Source organism: Rhyacophila brunnea, unplaced genomic scaffold (assembly GCF_057557595.1).
Source record: "Rhyacophila brunnea isolate RB1 unplaced genomic scaffold, BYU_Rbru_1.0 scaffold_8, whole genome shotgun sequence".
Classification (NCBI taxonomy): domain Eukaryota; kingdom Metazoa; phylum Arthropoda; class Insecta; order Trichoptera; family Rhyacophilidae; genus Rhyacophila; species Rhyacophila brunnea.
In genome coordinates this window covers 58,651-73,520 of record NW_028233350.1, presented here as the reverse complement: position 1 = coordinate 73,520, position 14,870 = coordinate 58,651, and the positions used below count along the sequence as shown (strand labels likewise).

At 34.6% G+C, this 14,870-nt stretch overlaps 1 protein-coding gene across 5 annotated transcripts in view; it reads right to left on the bottom strand.

Annotated features, from left to right (window-relative positions):
* Liprin-beta (liprin-beta 1) overlaps window positions 1-2,025 on the bottom strand; it is a 40,724-nt gene extending 38,699 nt beyond the window's left edge. For all 5 annotated transcript variants that reach the window (XM_085958800.1, XM_085958802.1, XM_085958803.1 and 2 more), the window contains exon 1: window positions 1,735-2,025. In XM_085958800.1, the coding sequence (XP_085814926.1) occupies window positions 1,735-1,843 (109 nt within the window). In that variant the 5' untranslated portion in view covers window positions 1,844-2,025. The remainder of the gene's footprint in view (window positions 1-1,734) is intronic.
* Between the last annotated feature and the right edge of the window lie 12,845 nt (window positions 2,026-14,870).

Here is a 14,870-nt window from a genome sequence, read left to right as displayed (position 1 = left end):
TTTTCCAGTAAAAATATATTCTGTCCGATCAAGAGTGCTATCGAGGGTGTTAGCAACGTAGCATTTCATAAAAGAGTACTCTACTCCTTCCATTCATTTTCTTCTATGCCGTCGATGCCCATTTAGCCAGATATGATTTTTTAAAAGGAGTCAACAGACGGTTGTCTATCCGCAACCGGAAATCGTACTCCTTCCCTAAATAATCTTTAAATGTATCGTTAACTGAAATGTCGAGGCGTTGCAATTGGCAAATCAAATCATCAGAAATAACAATCAATTCACTACTCATTTCAGCGAGATTATTCATTATCTGTTCAGTTAAATGCCAATTCAAAGTCCCAAACACGACACAGTAGATCAGATGGTTGGTATTTTTTTTTAAACATATTTATTTTTTAAATATTATTAGAATCCTATAAAACATCTTGAAGGATGGAAACTGAGTGGAATTCGATCAGACATCCATCACTCGCCGGATGAGCGCTTTTAAACAATCAAGCCTGAGTCCCGAGACCCGAGAGGTTTTTCAAAATCACATGGAAAGAATGCTACATTCTTATATCCTGTGAATATTCAGTCTTGAATAAAAAATATTGAATTAAATTGAAATAACAGTGGATTCTTCATAGGTTTATTGCAAGAAATAAAGCTTTTAAGTTCACATTGATGGTAATATCTTTTTTCACACTAGAAGAATTTAGTCAAGTTATTAAAGTACTTATAGTACTTACATACCTAAAAGGCTTAGTTCTGTTGTATGTATGAGGTACTATTTCAGTGTACAAATGGGTTACCAGTTTAATTTTTCAATGATTCAAATAAATAAAGGATACCTACCTGAATTCAGAAGCAAAACTTTAAAGCACATTTTTCGATATTTTATTTATTTTGGATACATAGTAAACTTGTAAATATTGCTCATTACTAATTATTGTCTAAGACCCAAATTACTTTGGTAGTTACTAAGTTTGTTTGGGTACTTTTCAAATTTAACTGAACTGAGTTTGATATAATTTTTTAAATACATTTCTTCACGGCATGCTTTCGTTTCACTCCTTTGAATTTCAGAGGTCCGTTCTCTTTTAAACCAACTTTCCATACTTTCACAAGGCAGATATCGTTAGGAACAACTTATAATACATTCCTAAAAATTATCTGCACGCCCGATATAAAAATATGGTCTTTTTCTCTTTTAACTGTTTTTTCCAGTTGACCTTATGAGACGCTAGTTGCAAGCACTGTTCTCCTCATCAACTACCCAAAGATAATAATATAGACATATTTAGTGATACGCTACGTATTTCATTTTTCTTTTTGTTTCCAAGTGTCTACATAGAATCAAATAATATAGGTAGGTAAAAAATATATAGACAATTTAATATGTATTATGTGAGTATGTATATAAATAAAGCGTAGTGTTGACTTGTACTTGAACAATGTCTTCTATCTGTGGTGGAATACAAAAAAACATGGACATTTATATCAGAACATTTTAAATGTTAGTACTTAAATAGTTTTGATACTTGATTGCGATGTGAGATTTTCTCTTCTGTGGGAAAATGCTTGCAATTTATTGTGAATCGAATACTTTGAAGGGTACAGAGTAATAAGTAGAAGGGCTGATTTTTAAAATGCGCTAAAGTCATGTTTATTTCCCTACAAGGCGTACGTCACAACAATAAACTAGTTTGATCTGAATGTATTAATGATATAATAAATATAGAGAATCCTCACCTTTTGTTATCGCATCCATGTCAAATACAGAAGATTCCAATATTTTGATGGTTCCAGAGTCGGAGGAAAGCGGACTCAATTCACAATCCAAGTGGTCAATTTTACCCATATTTATTATATTGCAGGTGTAAAAGAGCCAATATTTTTGGCGACTAACAAACTACTAATGATATCTTTTCATATTCCAAGAGATCGTAATAAAGTTTTATTAAAAAGTTTGTTATAACGTAAACATAAAAACTTCAAGAACAGAACTGTCAATTTTCGGAATGTGATATTGTCTTTGTCTATGGTCGGTATTTGGCGTTACGTTAAAGTGCTGCCATTATTCTAAATTTAAATTGAGTATCCCCAGTATTTCCCAAATTTCTCTATCAAGACGTACAGTCTTATGCCCGCGCTCCATTGGCACGCAATTCAGACGATTACAGTCTTCGGACTTTTTTTTCGCGAGGAGCACCCCAGATCTGCGGACTTTTTAATCAGCAGACCAGGCTCGTTGGATTTCAAACATGTTTCATATTTTACTCTCCGAGTTGCTAGACTTCGTCCGTCGATCACTACGTAAATTCGATTTGACATTAATACGCAATCATTCGGACAAAAAAATCTGTAATTGTTTTAAACAATTTTATTGATTAATTTGTTAATTTACACATTAGAAAATGAGATTTTTGTAAAATATTATTTATTTGTATTTATGAAATTCATAAAAGAAAACGTAAAACTTGTGTTGTTTTTGCTGCTATATTATTATATGTAAGTCTACATATAAATAACACAAAATTATAGGATGAGGTATCGGAAGACTTAATTTAATACCTTGGAAGACATTACGATAATCGAAACTTTTGACTTTTGACAGCTCGACTTTTTTTATTCGCTCGTTGATCAGTAGCAGGGAAAAGACACATCGGACGATTTATTGTCGTCGGACTTTTGGGCTTGGCTCGCCAATGGAGCGCTGACATTACAAACTTATCGAAAGAACGGTCAAAAATGGAAATACGAATTATCATAATAATCTCCCATCCATTCTTAAGATAAGTTTATAGGCCTGTAACTCTTGCACCCCTTGCATAACATTTTTGGTTATTTTTTCTCTATTCATGCTTTTTGACAGCTGTATAGTCTATAATTATGGTACTGCTTTAAAAAAGGCGTGAGTTTTTAAAAGGTTTATTTAGATACCTACCTACCTGAAAATTTCAACTTTTTTTTAGTGCGTTCGTTTATGCATTAATTGTGTACGATTTTTTTCGTTTGTGCACTTGTATTAACCGAGAAATTCCAATTTCAAATTGTGTGATCCAGCTAAGGCCATCCTCTCACGCAGAAGCTAAAATCAGACAAACTGGTTGCTGATGGAACTTATAGACTGGCCAGTGACTGATGCTTCGCACACGGGGCTACCTACTGAAACCTAATAATCTCATAACCTCAAAATGTCAAACCCATTGTCTTTCCTACTTCATTCTAAGCTTTTTCTGTAATTTCTTTATGTAAATATTCTGGCAGCCTGCAATTATACAGGCAGGAGTATTTCTCAACATGCCACACATTTTACATTAAAAATCGGTTCGCCCATCTTTAAATTTTGATGTCTTGGCTTGTTATTTATTGCTCAGTGCTACCAATTTTGGTAGGTACCTAAGAAAATATGATTTTTCATCGAATCTACTGATATTGGTTAACCACATACCACTGTTTAAAGGGTTACTGGCCACTGAGAGACTGGGAGACTAACATGTCGCGTCTCCTCGGTTTCAGTTGCGAAGATTTTGAAACCATTGAAATAGATACTCGAATTTCAGTCTCGTTTTTTTGAGTATTCACGTGAGAGGATGGCCTAAGCCTAAACGTTGGACCAATTTACTACAAATTATTATCAATTCTTCTTGAGTGCGTTTCTTTGTGCATCATGATGCCTGTGCTCCATTGGCACGCAAGTCAGGCGATTTATAGTATTTGGACTTTTATGCCAGCGCTCCATTGTCGAGCCAAAAGTCCGAGGACAATTAATAAATCGTCCGATTTGTCTATGCTCTGCTACTGATCAACGAACGAATAAAAAAGTCGAGCTGTCAAAAGTCAAAAGTTGCGATTATCGTAATGTCTTCCGATAATCCTATAATTTTGTGTTATTTATACCTAGACTTGCGTAAAATAATATAGCAGTGAACACAACACAAGTTTTACGTTTCATTTTATGAATTTCATAGATAAAAATAAAACAATAAATGATAAATCTCTCATTTTCTAATGTGTACATTAACAAATAAAAAGGTCTCCACACACCAAAGCGAATATTCGCAGCGAATTATTCGCCAATCAAGCTCGTATTGGCTTACGGGACAGAGCACGCTTGCGCGACCGCCTTGCGTCTTGAGTGCGAATTTGCAGCGAATATTCGCTGCGATTTTCGGGAACTCTGTCGACAGCGAATTTATTCGCGGCGGACAGATTTCGCCAAGGGAATTAGTAAAATCAAAATGGCGAAGATATTGAGCAGCTGATCGAGTTGGTCCGGAAATATCAATGACATTGGAAATATCCAATCCTTTATGATTTCTCTGACAGTGACTACAAAACATAAGAAAGAAAGATAAGATATGGGATGAAATTGGCAGGGAACTTGTTGAAAATGGTATGAAGGTCGTCATAATAATATTATTATGTAGGTATCTTTGTCTAACCAAAGTATGTAAAGTTTTTTGACAAGATGAATACGCTATTATAAATAAATAACTTTATTCTAAGGTCCCGATATTTAAAAAATACATATTATTAATTTGCGTCATGCACAGCCTTTAATAACAGTAACCAATTAATGACAGAAACTTTATAACTTTGATTGTTAGTGCACTGACAGTTCTATTGCGATCGTTTGACGTTTTGGTTTCGACTTTCGAGCAGTCATCAATAATGTTATAATTAGGTATCAGTTACAATACTTCAATCATATTCGGTATCGGTCACGTAAATACCCATTTTATATTCGTCGATAATATCTTGATAATATTTTTTTAGGTTAGGTAGTCTTTAAGATTATTTTTTTGCATCTAACATTATGCAGCATTGCATTTCTATTGTGGCTAAAGATGTAATATACATATAGGTAGATAAGTAGGTACTCTATGTCGTCATGGTGGTATTTTGTAAGGTTTTAGACCAAAAACCTTACACATCCTACTTACTATTGGGTTACCTACAGTACGACGTACCTAGGTTGTGTTTGTTTTTTGATCTCAAAAGACCTCAATCACAAAAACGATATGTACCTACATACCTACTATATATTTCCTTCATTAGGTATAGGTATATTGAGCTAATAAACTGGTTTTGCCCAGTTCCGACCGCGAACCAAGATAATATCTACATGTTCCATGTACCTACCTAGTATAACCAATGTTTTCTGTTTCACATTAATTTGTATACCTACAAACATTTTAAACTTAATTATTATGTAGGTACCTAGGTATATCTTGGTCTGCATTAGGCAATAAGATTAATAATTTTATGTGCATGTAAATATAAAGGTCAGGTACCTCCTCTAAGTACAGGAGGACCTCGACTTTCGCACATAATTGGTTCCTGAAAAGGTGTGCGAATGTTGAATGTTCGAAAGTAGAGTGTAGTAAAAAAAATTAAACTGTGTGTATTTTGAAATATATATTTATCAAGTAAATATAAGATGTTTAAGAGAGATGTTTAAGTGGGGTTTGCGGGTGTTTCCCCTAAAAAGTTATCAAGAGTTAACTGTTTGCCACTTTTATTTTTCTTATTTTAAATAAAATATTTTAAATGGTAAATCTACAATATTGCTTAACTGCTGGCACGAAATGTAAAGTGAACCAATCTTTTAATATTAACGCAGTAAACCCAGGCTTTTTTATTTGATTACTGGAAGCAATTCTTCATCCTTCCCTTTCAATGCTCTGGGATTTTCTGGTTGGTAAATTAACATTGGCATCAATTTTAAATCACCAGCCAAGTTTCCACCAAGAAGCAATGTCAATCGGTTTTAAGAAGGTTTATGCCCAGGGGCAAGTGATTCTTCCTTAGATAAGAATGTACGACTAGGCATTTTTTCCAAAATAAACCTGTGTCATCTACATTAAATATTTGGCTAGAGAAATATTCTCCATCTTCAATAATTTTGGATAATGTGGAAATAAATTCTTTTGCAGAATATTTATCCGCATCAACCGATTCTCCAGTGAATTTAATATAAACCAACCGTTACTTGCTTGAAAAATCGTGTTAGAATCTTCTTTTTCTAGCCTTCCAATCTTTGTACAAACTAAGAGCCTTCGCTTGAATAATTGAAATATTCAGAGGGACATCTTTTTGATGTTGGTCGTCGATCCATGATGACAAAATATTTTTCCATTTCATCCATAACTATGCAGTGTCTTTTGGAAACAACCTTTAAAGATAATAATTATATTTCCACAATTTTGAACGTATTCCTTAATTTTATTTTTCAAAATTGAACATATCGTAGCAGACCTGTTTGTATCATACGAACGTCCGATTGAAGCAAAAGATTCACCGCAATTAGAACGTCATGTGAAGTTTATAAGTCCTTGATTTCTTTTTGTTCGTATCAACACTGAAGTTTTTCCGTTTCTCACTCATGTTTATAAATTTTTTGGGTGAAATATTTCAAATGAAGAAAATTAGCAAAACGCACAGCATGACACGCCCGCACGCGCTCCTGCGCAAGACTATATCAGCTATCCTAGCTAGCTCACAAGCAAAGTGACGGGTGCGAGCAGGATGCAAGTGACGCAAGAAATGCACTTGCTTGTGAGCGAGCGAGAAGGGGATATCTTAATCCCACGGCCAGCGCGACGTTTTAAAAAACGTTTTTTTTTGAAATGTGCGAAATAGCGAATTGTGCGAAAGTCGAACGTTCGTAAGTCGAGGTCCGCCTGTACATAATATTATATTACCATCATGGATGCCTACCTGAATAATGTTGGAGATATACTAATGCTTTGTGATGAATTTAATTTTAGCAAAGATCTTCAACCTTTCAACGTACAAAGCACCAGAAGAAATTAAAAATGAAACCCCCGGCATTACCAGGATTAAAATAATATTTCATCATCAACATCAGTCGGGGTCATTCCACTGCTAGATGAAAGCCTCTTCTAGCTCCTTCCACTATTTTCGGTCTCTAGTTCTTCGCTGCTACATACTTTTATTGTACTTCACGTGAACAAAGAGATCAACTAAGTGAAGTGTCAATCAACAAAAATGGCATTTGTGCACAATGTTAGTGAATTTTCCAAAACATTAAGTGTGATAATATAATATACAAGGATGAATAAGACGTGGGCGAGGGCAAAGGTCAATTTTATGATTCCTCTATTGATGTACCTATTTTTATTAAGAAAAATGTTTGCCGTAGAATGGGGTGAATACTGAATAGACCGTTTTTCAAATTTCTATTTTTCTGCTACACATTATTCGGACAAACATGAATGAGTTAAAACCTGTTTCTATGGACATAATCATACTCTAAAATATTTTTCAACTACCATTTATTATCAAACAGCCAATTTTGTGTGATGTCTCTTTCTATCCAGCGTTGGGGTGATTATAGACATGGAGGGTGGATAGAATCGAATAATGGTAAAAATGTAATTAAGTACCTACTGTACATTACAAATTTATGTAGGTACATTTAAGTATGGAATTTAACCCTTAACCAGGCCCCAGGAACTTACAAGAGCAATAATTATAATTCCTATGTAATATAACCTTTATTTATTTGTGAATTATATGTACTTATGAAAATTTCAGTAGGTCTAAGAAAACTACTAAAAAACTAGGTGGGAACGATTTTCCCATTGCCTGGTAAGAGAAAGATTTAACAAGTAGATTGTGGGATGTATATTACCACAGCCTGACATTTTTCAAAATAAAACAAGCAATTTTTTTTGTACATTTATTACAATCAATCAAAACCGAGAAAATGGAAAAAATATTAATTATTATTAATAATTATTGTCTGTATGGAAATCTTCCATGAACGGAATTACACAAAAGGGCACTTTGCAGATTTTGCATTGATATTTGGACCTGTCTTGTACTACAAAACCTGTATCGTCTGAACGTTCCTTCTTTTGCTTTAGGTTAGGTTAGGTTATCTTCCTTGCTTATATAATGTTTTCAATTTCCATTTGGCTTATATAGGGATTTTTTAGTTTCATGGTAATATAAAATTTTAACCGACAACTGGCAAATGTGGTATAATCCCCACATAAGTCCATGTATTATATTTCACAAAATATAAATTATTTTACATAATTGTAATACAAATATAGGAGAATAACTCATAATCTACCAAATATAAAAAAATATTGCGACTGATATTGTGTTTTTTCGACATTATGATATTATTTAACTGCTTTGCTCTAAAAACGCACGTACAAGTCGAGACATGTAGAACAACTAACCGTCAAACTCGCAGACGCATTCCGATCAGTGTTGCCATATTTTGAAAGTGGAATTATAGTACAAAGCCTCAAAAATTATAGTATTTGGGGATAAAATATAGTACGCGTTGTCATCTGTTGAAAATGTATAGGTTTTTTTGTTTCTCAGAAACAAAATAACGGACAATTTAGTAGAATGTGTAGCGCCGCGGGCCGCAGGTTCCCATTTTTCATAGTCGGCTCGTTTTTTTTAGAAGAAATATTTTACCGCGCGGGCCGCATGTTCCCAATTTTTCATTGTCGGCTCGTTTTTTTAGGAGAAAAAATTTCAGATTCCCAAATTTTCAAAGACGGCTCCTTTTTAGAGAATTAAGTTTTACGGAATTTTGTAGAATGAAGAAATATCAGTAGATTCCAGAAAATATCAGTAGATTCAGTATATTGCCAAAATTATCAAAAAATATCAGTAGACATGGCAATTGCGAAATTATAGTACTTTTTACATATTTTTTCCGAAATTCAAAATTATAGTATTTTGTGCGTACTATACCTATTTTATATCGTACATAGTACGCGGACCAAAATTATAGTACAAATACTATAATTATAGTACGTTTGGCAACACTGATTCCGATTCACACTTCATTATGTTTGAGTCATAGGCAATATATTCGTTGTTGAATTTTGACTGATAGTGGGTAAAATAAAACCATTGCCCGATAAAACACAGCCAAATTGTATGTGGGAAGCATATTACCATTACCTGGTTAAGGGTTAATAAATCAACCTATTCATTTTAAAGTGCAGTAGCAAAAACACAACAAAACCAATCATATAGGTATAAAATGTTAGGTACCCACAAAATAATCTTTTTCATATAAGTAATAATTGTGTATTGTACATTGGATAATTAGTGAAGTTTTGTTTAATGTATACCATGTTTTCATGTTTGTCCAATTCATTATTTTGTCAACTATTTTTTTTACTCAACGAATAATTCACATGAATTGAGAATTTAAGTATGATAGAAAAAATCTTGAAAAAACAAACAATCAGGCAACAGTAGTTTTTATGCTTTTAGCCACCATATTTCAACATTGCCCATACAGATTACAGCACCAAACCTTTCTTATCAGATGTCAGTACATCACATTAGCCTTTGGCGTGAACGGTTCAAGTCCTGCCCGGTGTAACATTTTTTCCAAGGTATTTTCTAGTAGCTCGGTATATTACTGAGGTATTTTCAAATAGTGTACATTAATGAATTCATTATTTTGTTTTTAATTTTTATAACTGTAATTCTAGTACATATGGTGTACCGTTTAAATATTATTGAAACGGGGCATCTAATTAACTGAAAGAAAATACTACCGTTATTGCTTTATTTCAGAATAAATAATTGTTTTCCCCCATAAGACATATGGGCATAAATATAGATAGATATAGATAATATAGATAGCATACAGATAGGTAGGTAAAAAAAAACAAAATATCTATTTACATATTTCAAAAATATTGAAATATAACGTATATTATGGAGCCAAAAATATAAATGTAAATGTTATACAACACAGTATCATGTAAGTATGTAAAAAAAATATACATCAACATCTATTTATCCAAGAATTATTTGATACTTGAATCTGTATTTTATATACCATATTCGATTGATGTATGTGGTGTAGATATTTTGTAAAATATTAGGTACGTATTTATTATTTAACTAGGCGTACTTAATTTTCTACATGACCTGTAGCTCTTTTATAATCACAAATTATTGTTGAATGTTCCGAAAATGAGTTTATGTGCCGAAACAGCTGTCAAGGTAAATGACTCATATTAATACTTTCGACCAAAGGTACTTGATGGAATTTGAATTTAAATTCTAATGGATTCAAGCTCTGTACTATTCCATTTAAGTCGTTTTTTGCGACCCGGGTTTCGCCTTTCGGCATCTTCAGGCGTCGTGTACACTCACCAAAGGCAAACACACTGACAACGAACACCCTTAACTCTAACTTATATAGTAAATCAATACAATAAAGTAGGTAAAAACTCCATTACCTACCTATTTAGTCAGAGGTTACAACAAAAAATACAATAAACAAATTATGAATAGCTGAAGTGTCAGTAAAAAACCTAATTAGTAAAAACCCTATCTTATTAATAACAATACACTGGACAGCATATTATTAAATCGTCAAACCTAATAATAGGTCAAAATTCTTTATAACAATAAAAATACGATTTACACCTCTTGAGTGTGTGTTTGCCTTTGGTGAGTGTACACGACGCCTGAAGATGCCGAAAGGTGAAACCCGGGTCACAAAAAACGACTTAAATGGAATAGTACAGAGCTTCAATCCATTAGAATGTAAATGACTCAGTTAAAGTAGAATTAACAAAAATAACTATGTTTCAAAACCATTATAATCCATCTAGGTACTATGTAAACACCATTTCAAGTAATAAAGAAATAGTCACCTAATTAAATAATATTATACAAGAAAAAATATACTATCTAGGTATATACTTAATTTTCATTTAAAGTTTAAATAGAGGAAGGACAGATTCTTCTGGCACGACCGAATCACATGTTCAATCACGGTGTTATTGTCATTTGAAAGTAACAATACTGACACCTAAATGAGTCACCTGCTCTGCCAGAATCATCTGACCCCTTTCTACCTATCTATATACAATTTATTGTTATTTTTTTTTCAAATTTGTCCATTTTATTACAATATCGTGTTACTTTTAAAGCTCATTGTAATTCTAATAATTATATAAATATTTTTCTTGTATTCTGTGCAAAAATGATTATTAAAACTTTCTTAACCTAAACCAAGTATTTTTTATTGAATGATCCTGCAAAAATATTTAAGTACAGTTAAGTGACATATTTTTTTTTTGTGTATGTGTATAAGCCATAAATAAATATACATAAATTATATTTAATATATACATGTATACTGCATGTATAGCCACGGTTGGTAGTGCACTTGTTGCTGTAGCTATGCGATCTGGTGTGGTCCATTATCCAAAAACACTCAATCACATCCCTGGTCAAACAGTGGGCAGCCGTGTAGCGAGCCTTCGGTGAGTCTGGTTGGCCTATGGTGGCACTGTAGAATGATTTCAATGTACACAGTCTGTTAATTTGAATATGTTTTCGACTGAAAGTTGTAAAAATATTACAAATCAGGATTTAAATTATTAAAAAATTGTTTCATTAAATATCATATTCATACCTATGCAAAATTTTGATTCCTTTGAAGTATACAAAATCCAGATGAATATAAACTAAACAAAAATATTTGTTACTGGTACTGCCATAGTAAAATAAGGTTTAACATACTTCCCTAATAGAACAAAATTCCCAATTCTTGTCGTTCTGTAGACGTTTCATTTCAGTTTTTACCAACGATCCATTAAATATGAATTAGTCATGAACACTTAAAGGAAATTTGGCCAGAATGTTCACGTCAGATACCTGCATAAAAATAAATGTCATGTTAAGATATTATACGTAATGAATATGAATGTATCAGAAACAACATAGATTTTATTACCAATTTCACATTTACAGAAAATTTCTGCGCTCATTTTTGAAAGTCTCCAAGTATGATGGGTATATTCGCACATGGGTGCAGTTAATGCACCCAATGATTTTGGAGAAGCCTGCCCTTTCTTGAAGTCTGATATTAAAAAATATTTTTACCGACACAAAATAATATTCCCGTTAAATCCTTATTGAGTAGGTAATGATACACCCCTGTTACAGGCGGGCTTCTCCCGGTGTAAAATAATCATTTAGTAGCTTAAGTCGAAACGTAACCCTGACCTCTAGAAACGGCTTCATAAAACATCTAATCTGATTCCTTGCTCAACCACGTAAGTATTTCTTTTTAATTTAAAAAGTAAAAATGATGATGGATGAAAGAGATAATTTTAAGACTAAATATAAGGATTTAAATATAATAAATTTTGCCGCGCATTGTGCGTGAAATCCTCGCGCGCCGGCGCCAGGGTCAGGCTCGTGATTCGCCGAATCAAAGATCACGCGATAAAATTTGGCCAATCACGAGAGTCCTTTTTTTGCTAGATGGCGTCGGTACGAGGAATTTAAAAAGAAAGAAAAAAGAGGTTAGTAAGCGTCCCTTTTCCGATAGGTGCGGACCTGACGACTACAACTGTAAAAATCCCAAATATAATTTGTAAAACTAAAAATGTAAAATATAAACAATATCACGTTATGAGCACGAAGGACTGTGTTTTATTTACACTCCAACCGTTTGAATTTCTTTTTTTGTGAATCCGGGGTTCGATGGACTCCTGAGCTAGCCGCTGGAACCCCGGGGATCTCAATGGCGCCTGGCAACATGGGGCGTGAAGAATCGCATTAATTCTTCCGAACCCGCGAAATAAAATTTACGCCCGCGAACGCTAAATAAAAGTTTATGATCCAGGAGCCGGAACAACCAAGAAATGGTTAACTAAGAAGCGGACTCCGACGTAACCCTTATCGAAGAAGAAGTGCTGTCTCCAACATCAAACCGGGAGGGCCCTCTGGTGTTCGAAGACAGTCCACATACGGAGCTGACCGCGCCTAGCGTCGTGCTGGAGACCGTAGCACCAGCGCGTCTCCAGTACGACGAATGGCTGCACAAATCCCACCTATGGAGACCAGACACATCATCGACGGTATCCAGCGAGGAGGGCTCGTAGAGGCCACGGCCCACTCACGACGAAAAACGGCGAGCAAAATGCCGATTTTCCTAGGGTATCACTAACATGTCGTGTACCCTAGTCGACCACGGGATGTTCGGTGAGGAGAGAAAAAGGAAACGCGAGGCTAGGGAGCCTCACAAGAGGGCTGAGAAGGCGCGCAAGCTGAGATGAATCGAAGAAGCTGTACGGGCGCAGGCTCGACCACGAGGAGATGAAGCAGGACCAGTCGCCAACCCTCTAGTCAAGGGTGAACGCCGAGTTGCTGTTGGAAGTTTCAGTGTAAACAGTGTAGTTAAAAGTGAAGATAATAATCGTAAATATCCGGAAATTCTTCTAATTACGGATAAAAAGTTAATTAAGGACCCACTTTCTGAGCCTTATAATCTTAAGTTCGTTAGTAAGAAAAATGTACATTCTAGTTTTAAAAATAACGCTCCGCAAAGTGACGCCAATTCTTTCCGTTCAAATAAAGTAAATATGAATGAATTCGAAAACATTAACATTGAAAATCGCAAACAATTTTATAAACGGGAAAGACGATATTCTACAGTAGCGCGAAACCTGTTTCAAAGTTACGCCGTGTTAATAATTTGAATCCAAAGAGAAACGAAGAAAATAGTATACGACCGTCACTATTATTTCTTTACAAATTACCAATCGTAAATTTAACACAGCGAAAACGGAACGGGAATAATAAGGCGTCACTCGACAAAGTGTTAGTTGTTATGTTAAATTTTAATAATAAGTTAAAATTAGGTATAAGAGGATGAAAGTAGAGATTGTATGCTTGTGATAAAAAAAAAATGAGTCAATAAGCCGTAAATTTCTCAACGGGGTTTCAATAATGAAAAAAAAAATAATAATAATAAAACGTAAGAGGCACCGGAAATCGGCGCGGCGCGCCTTTGGAATAGGATATCGGGCGCGTAAAACGAAACAACATTTTTTTTTTTTAAATAAAACGGGTTTCACTAAAAATAAAGTTAATTACACAGTTTTAAGTGTACTGATTCAGAAATAAATATAATGAGAGGGTGGAATATTTCAATTTTTAATACCAATGTGATTTATACAGTCAATACAATGTTGCAAAATAATTATGGGTATTAGGGTAAAATATTAAATGTGATAGTAAGTACCATAAGTACAATGGGAAGATTTTATATAAAATTAGTAGCTATTTAATGTATGGGGTAGGAGCAATTAATAAAGTAAACTCGAATAAATTTAAAGTACAGGAAGTCTAATGAACGAATAAATTACTAAAGAAAGGGAAAGAATAAATACAGATGAAGACAATTTGGAAGCACAAAGGGAGCCACCTCTCGAAGTAAGCGCGTCCAAAGGCAGCGTAGCCGAAAATTCATGATACCAAAGCTTGATGGTGTGGAGAGTGCGCACTCTCCTTTCTCGCGCAGGTTCATGGAGAGACTAGGGACGTGACGCCCGAAAGATATCGTGAAACAACAAGAGGTACTTCCGAAGTGTAACCATCTATAAAAAAAAAGAAAGGGAAAAGGATACTTATTGTAAACATCCATCCTATTACCTGTGGGAGAGCCGTGCCGCCGTCAACGAGCCTGGCCGTTGTACCGCTATACGATGCCTTGCCCGCAGTAATAGGAACAGATGGAGACACAGTACCTGTCCATCTATGAGGTGATACTCCAGAGACCAGCAGATCAGTGGAAAACTTTCCACAGAAAGATATCCGCTGCTCGGAACGAGCCTGGCTCAATAGTAACGCCACTACCACGCCCTGGTTGCAAAGGCAGACGACGCCAAACGAGGTACGCTCCTATTGCACCAGAAGAAGAAAAACGTAACACGAAACTATAATTCCGAACGAGGGCTAAACGTCTACAAATGTAGCCCCTAGGAATACAAAAGAAAGATTGGAAAGCGCGAGAGTCAAAGACTATAGCTCCGCGACCCCTCCGCTGACTAATAAAAACG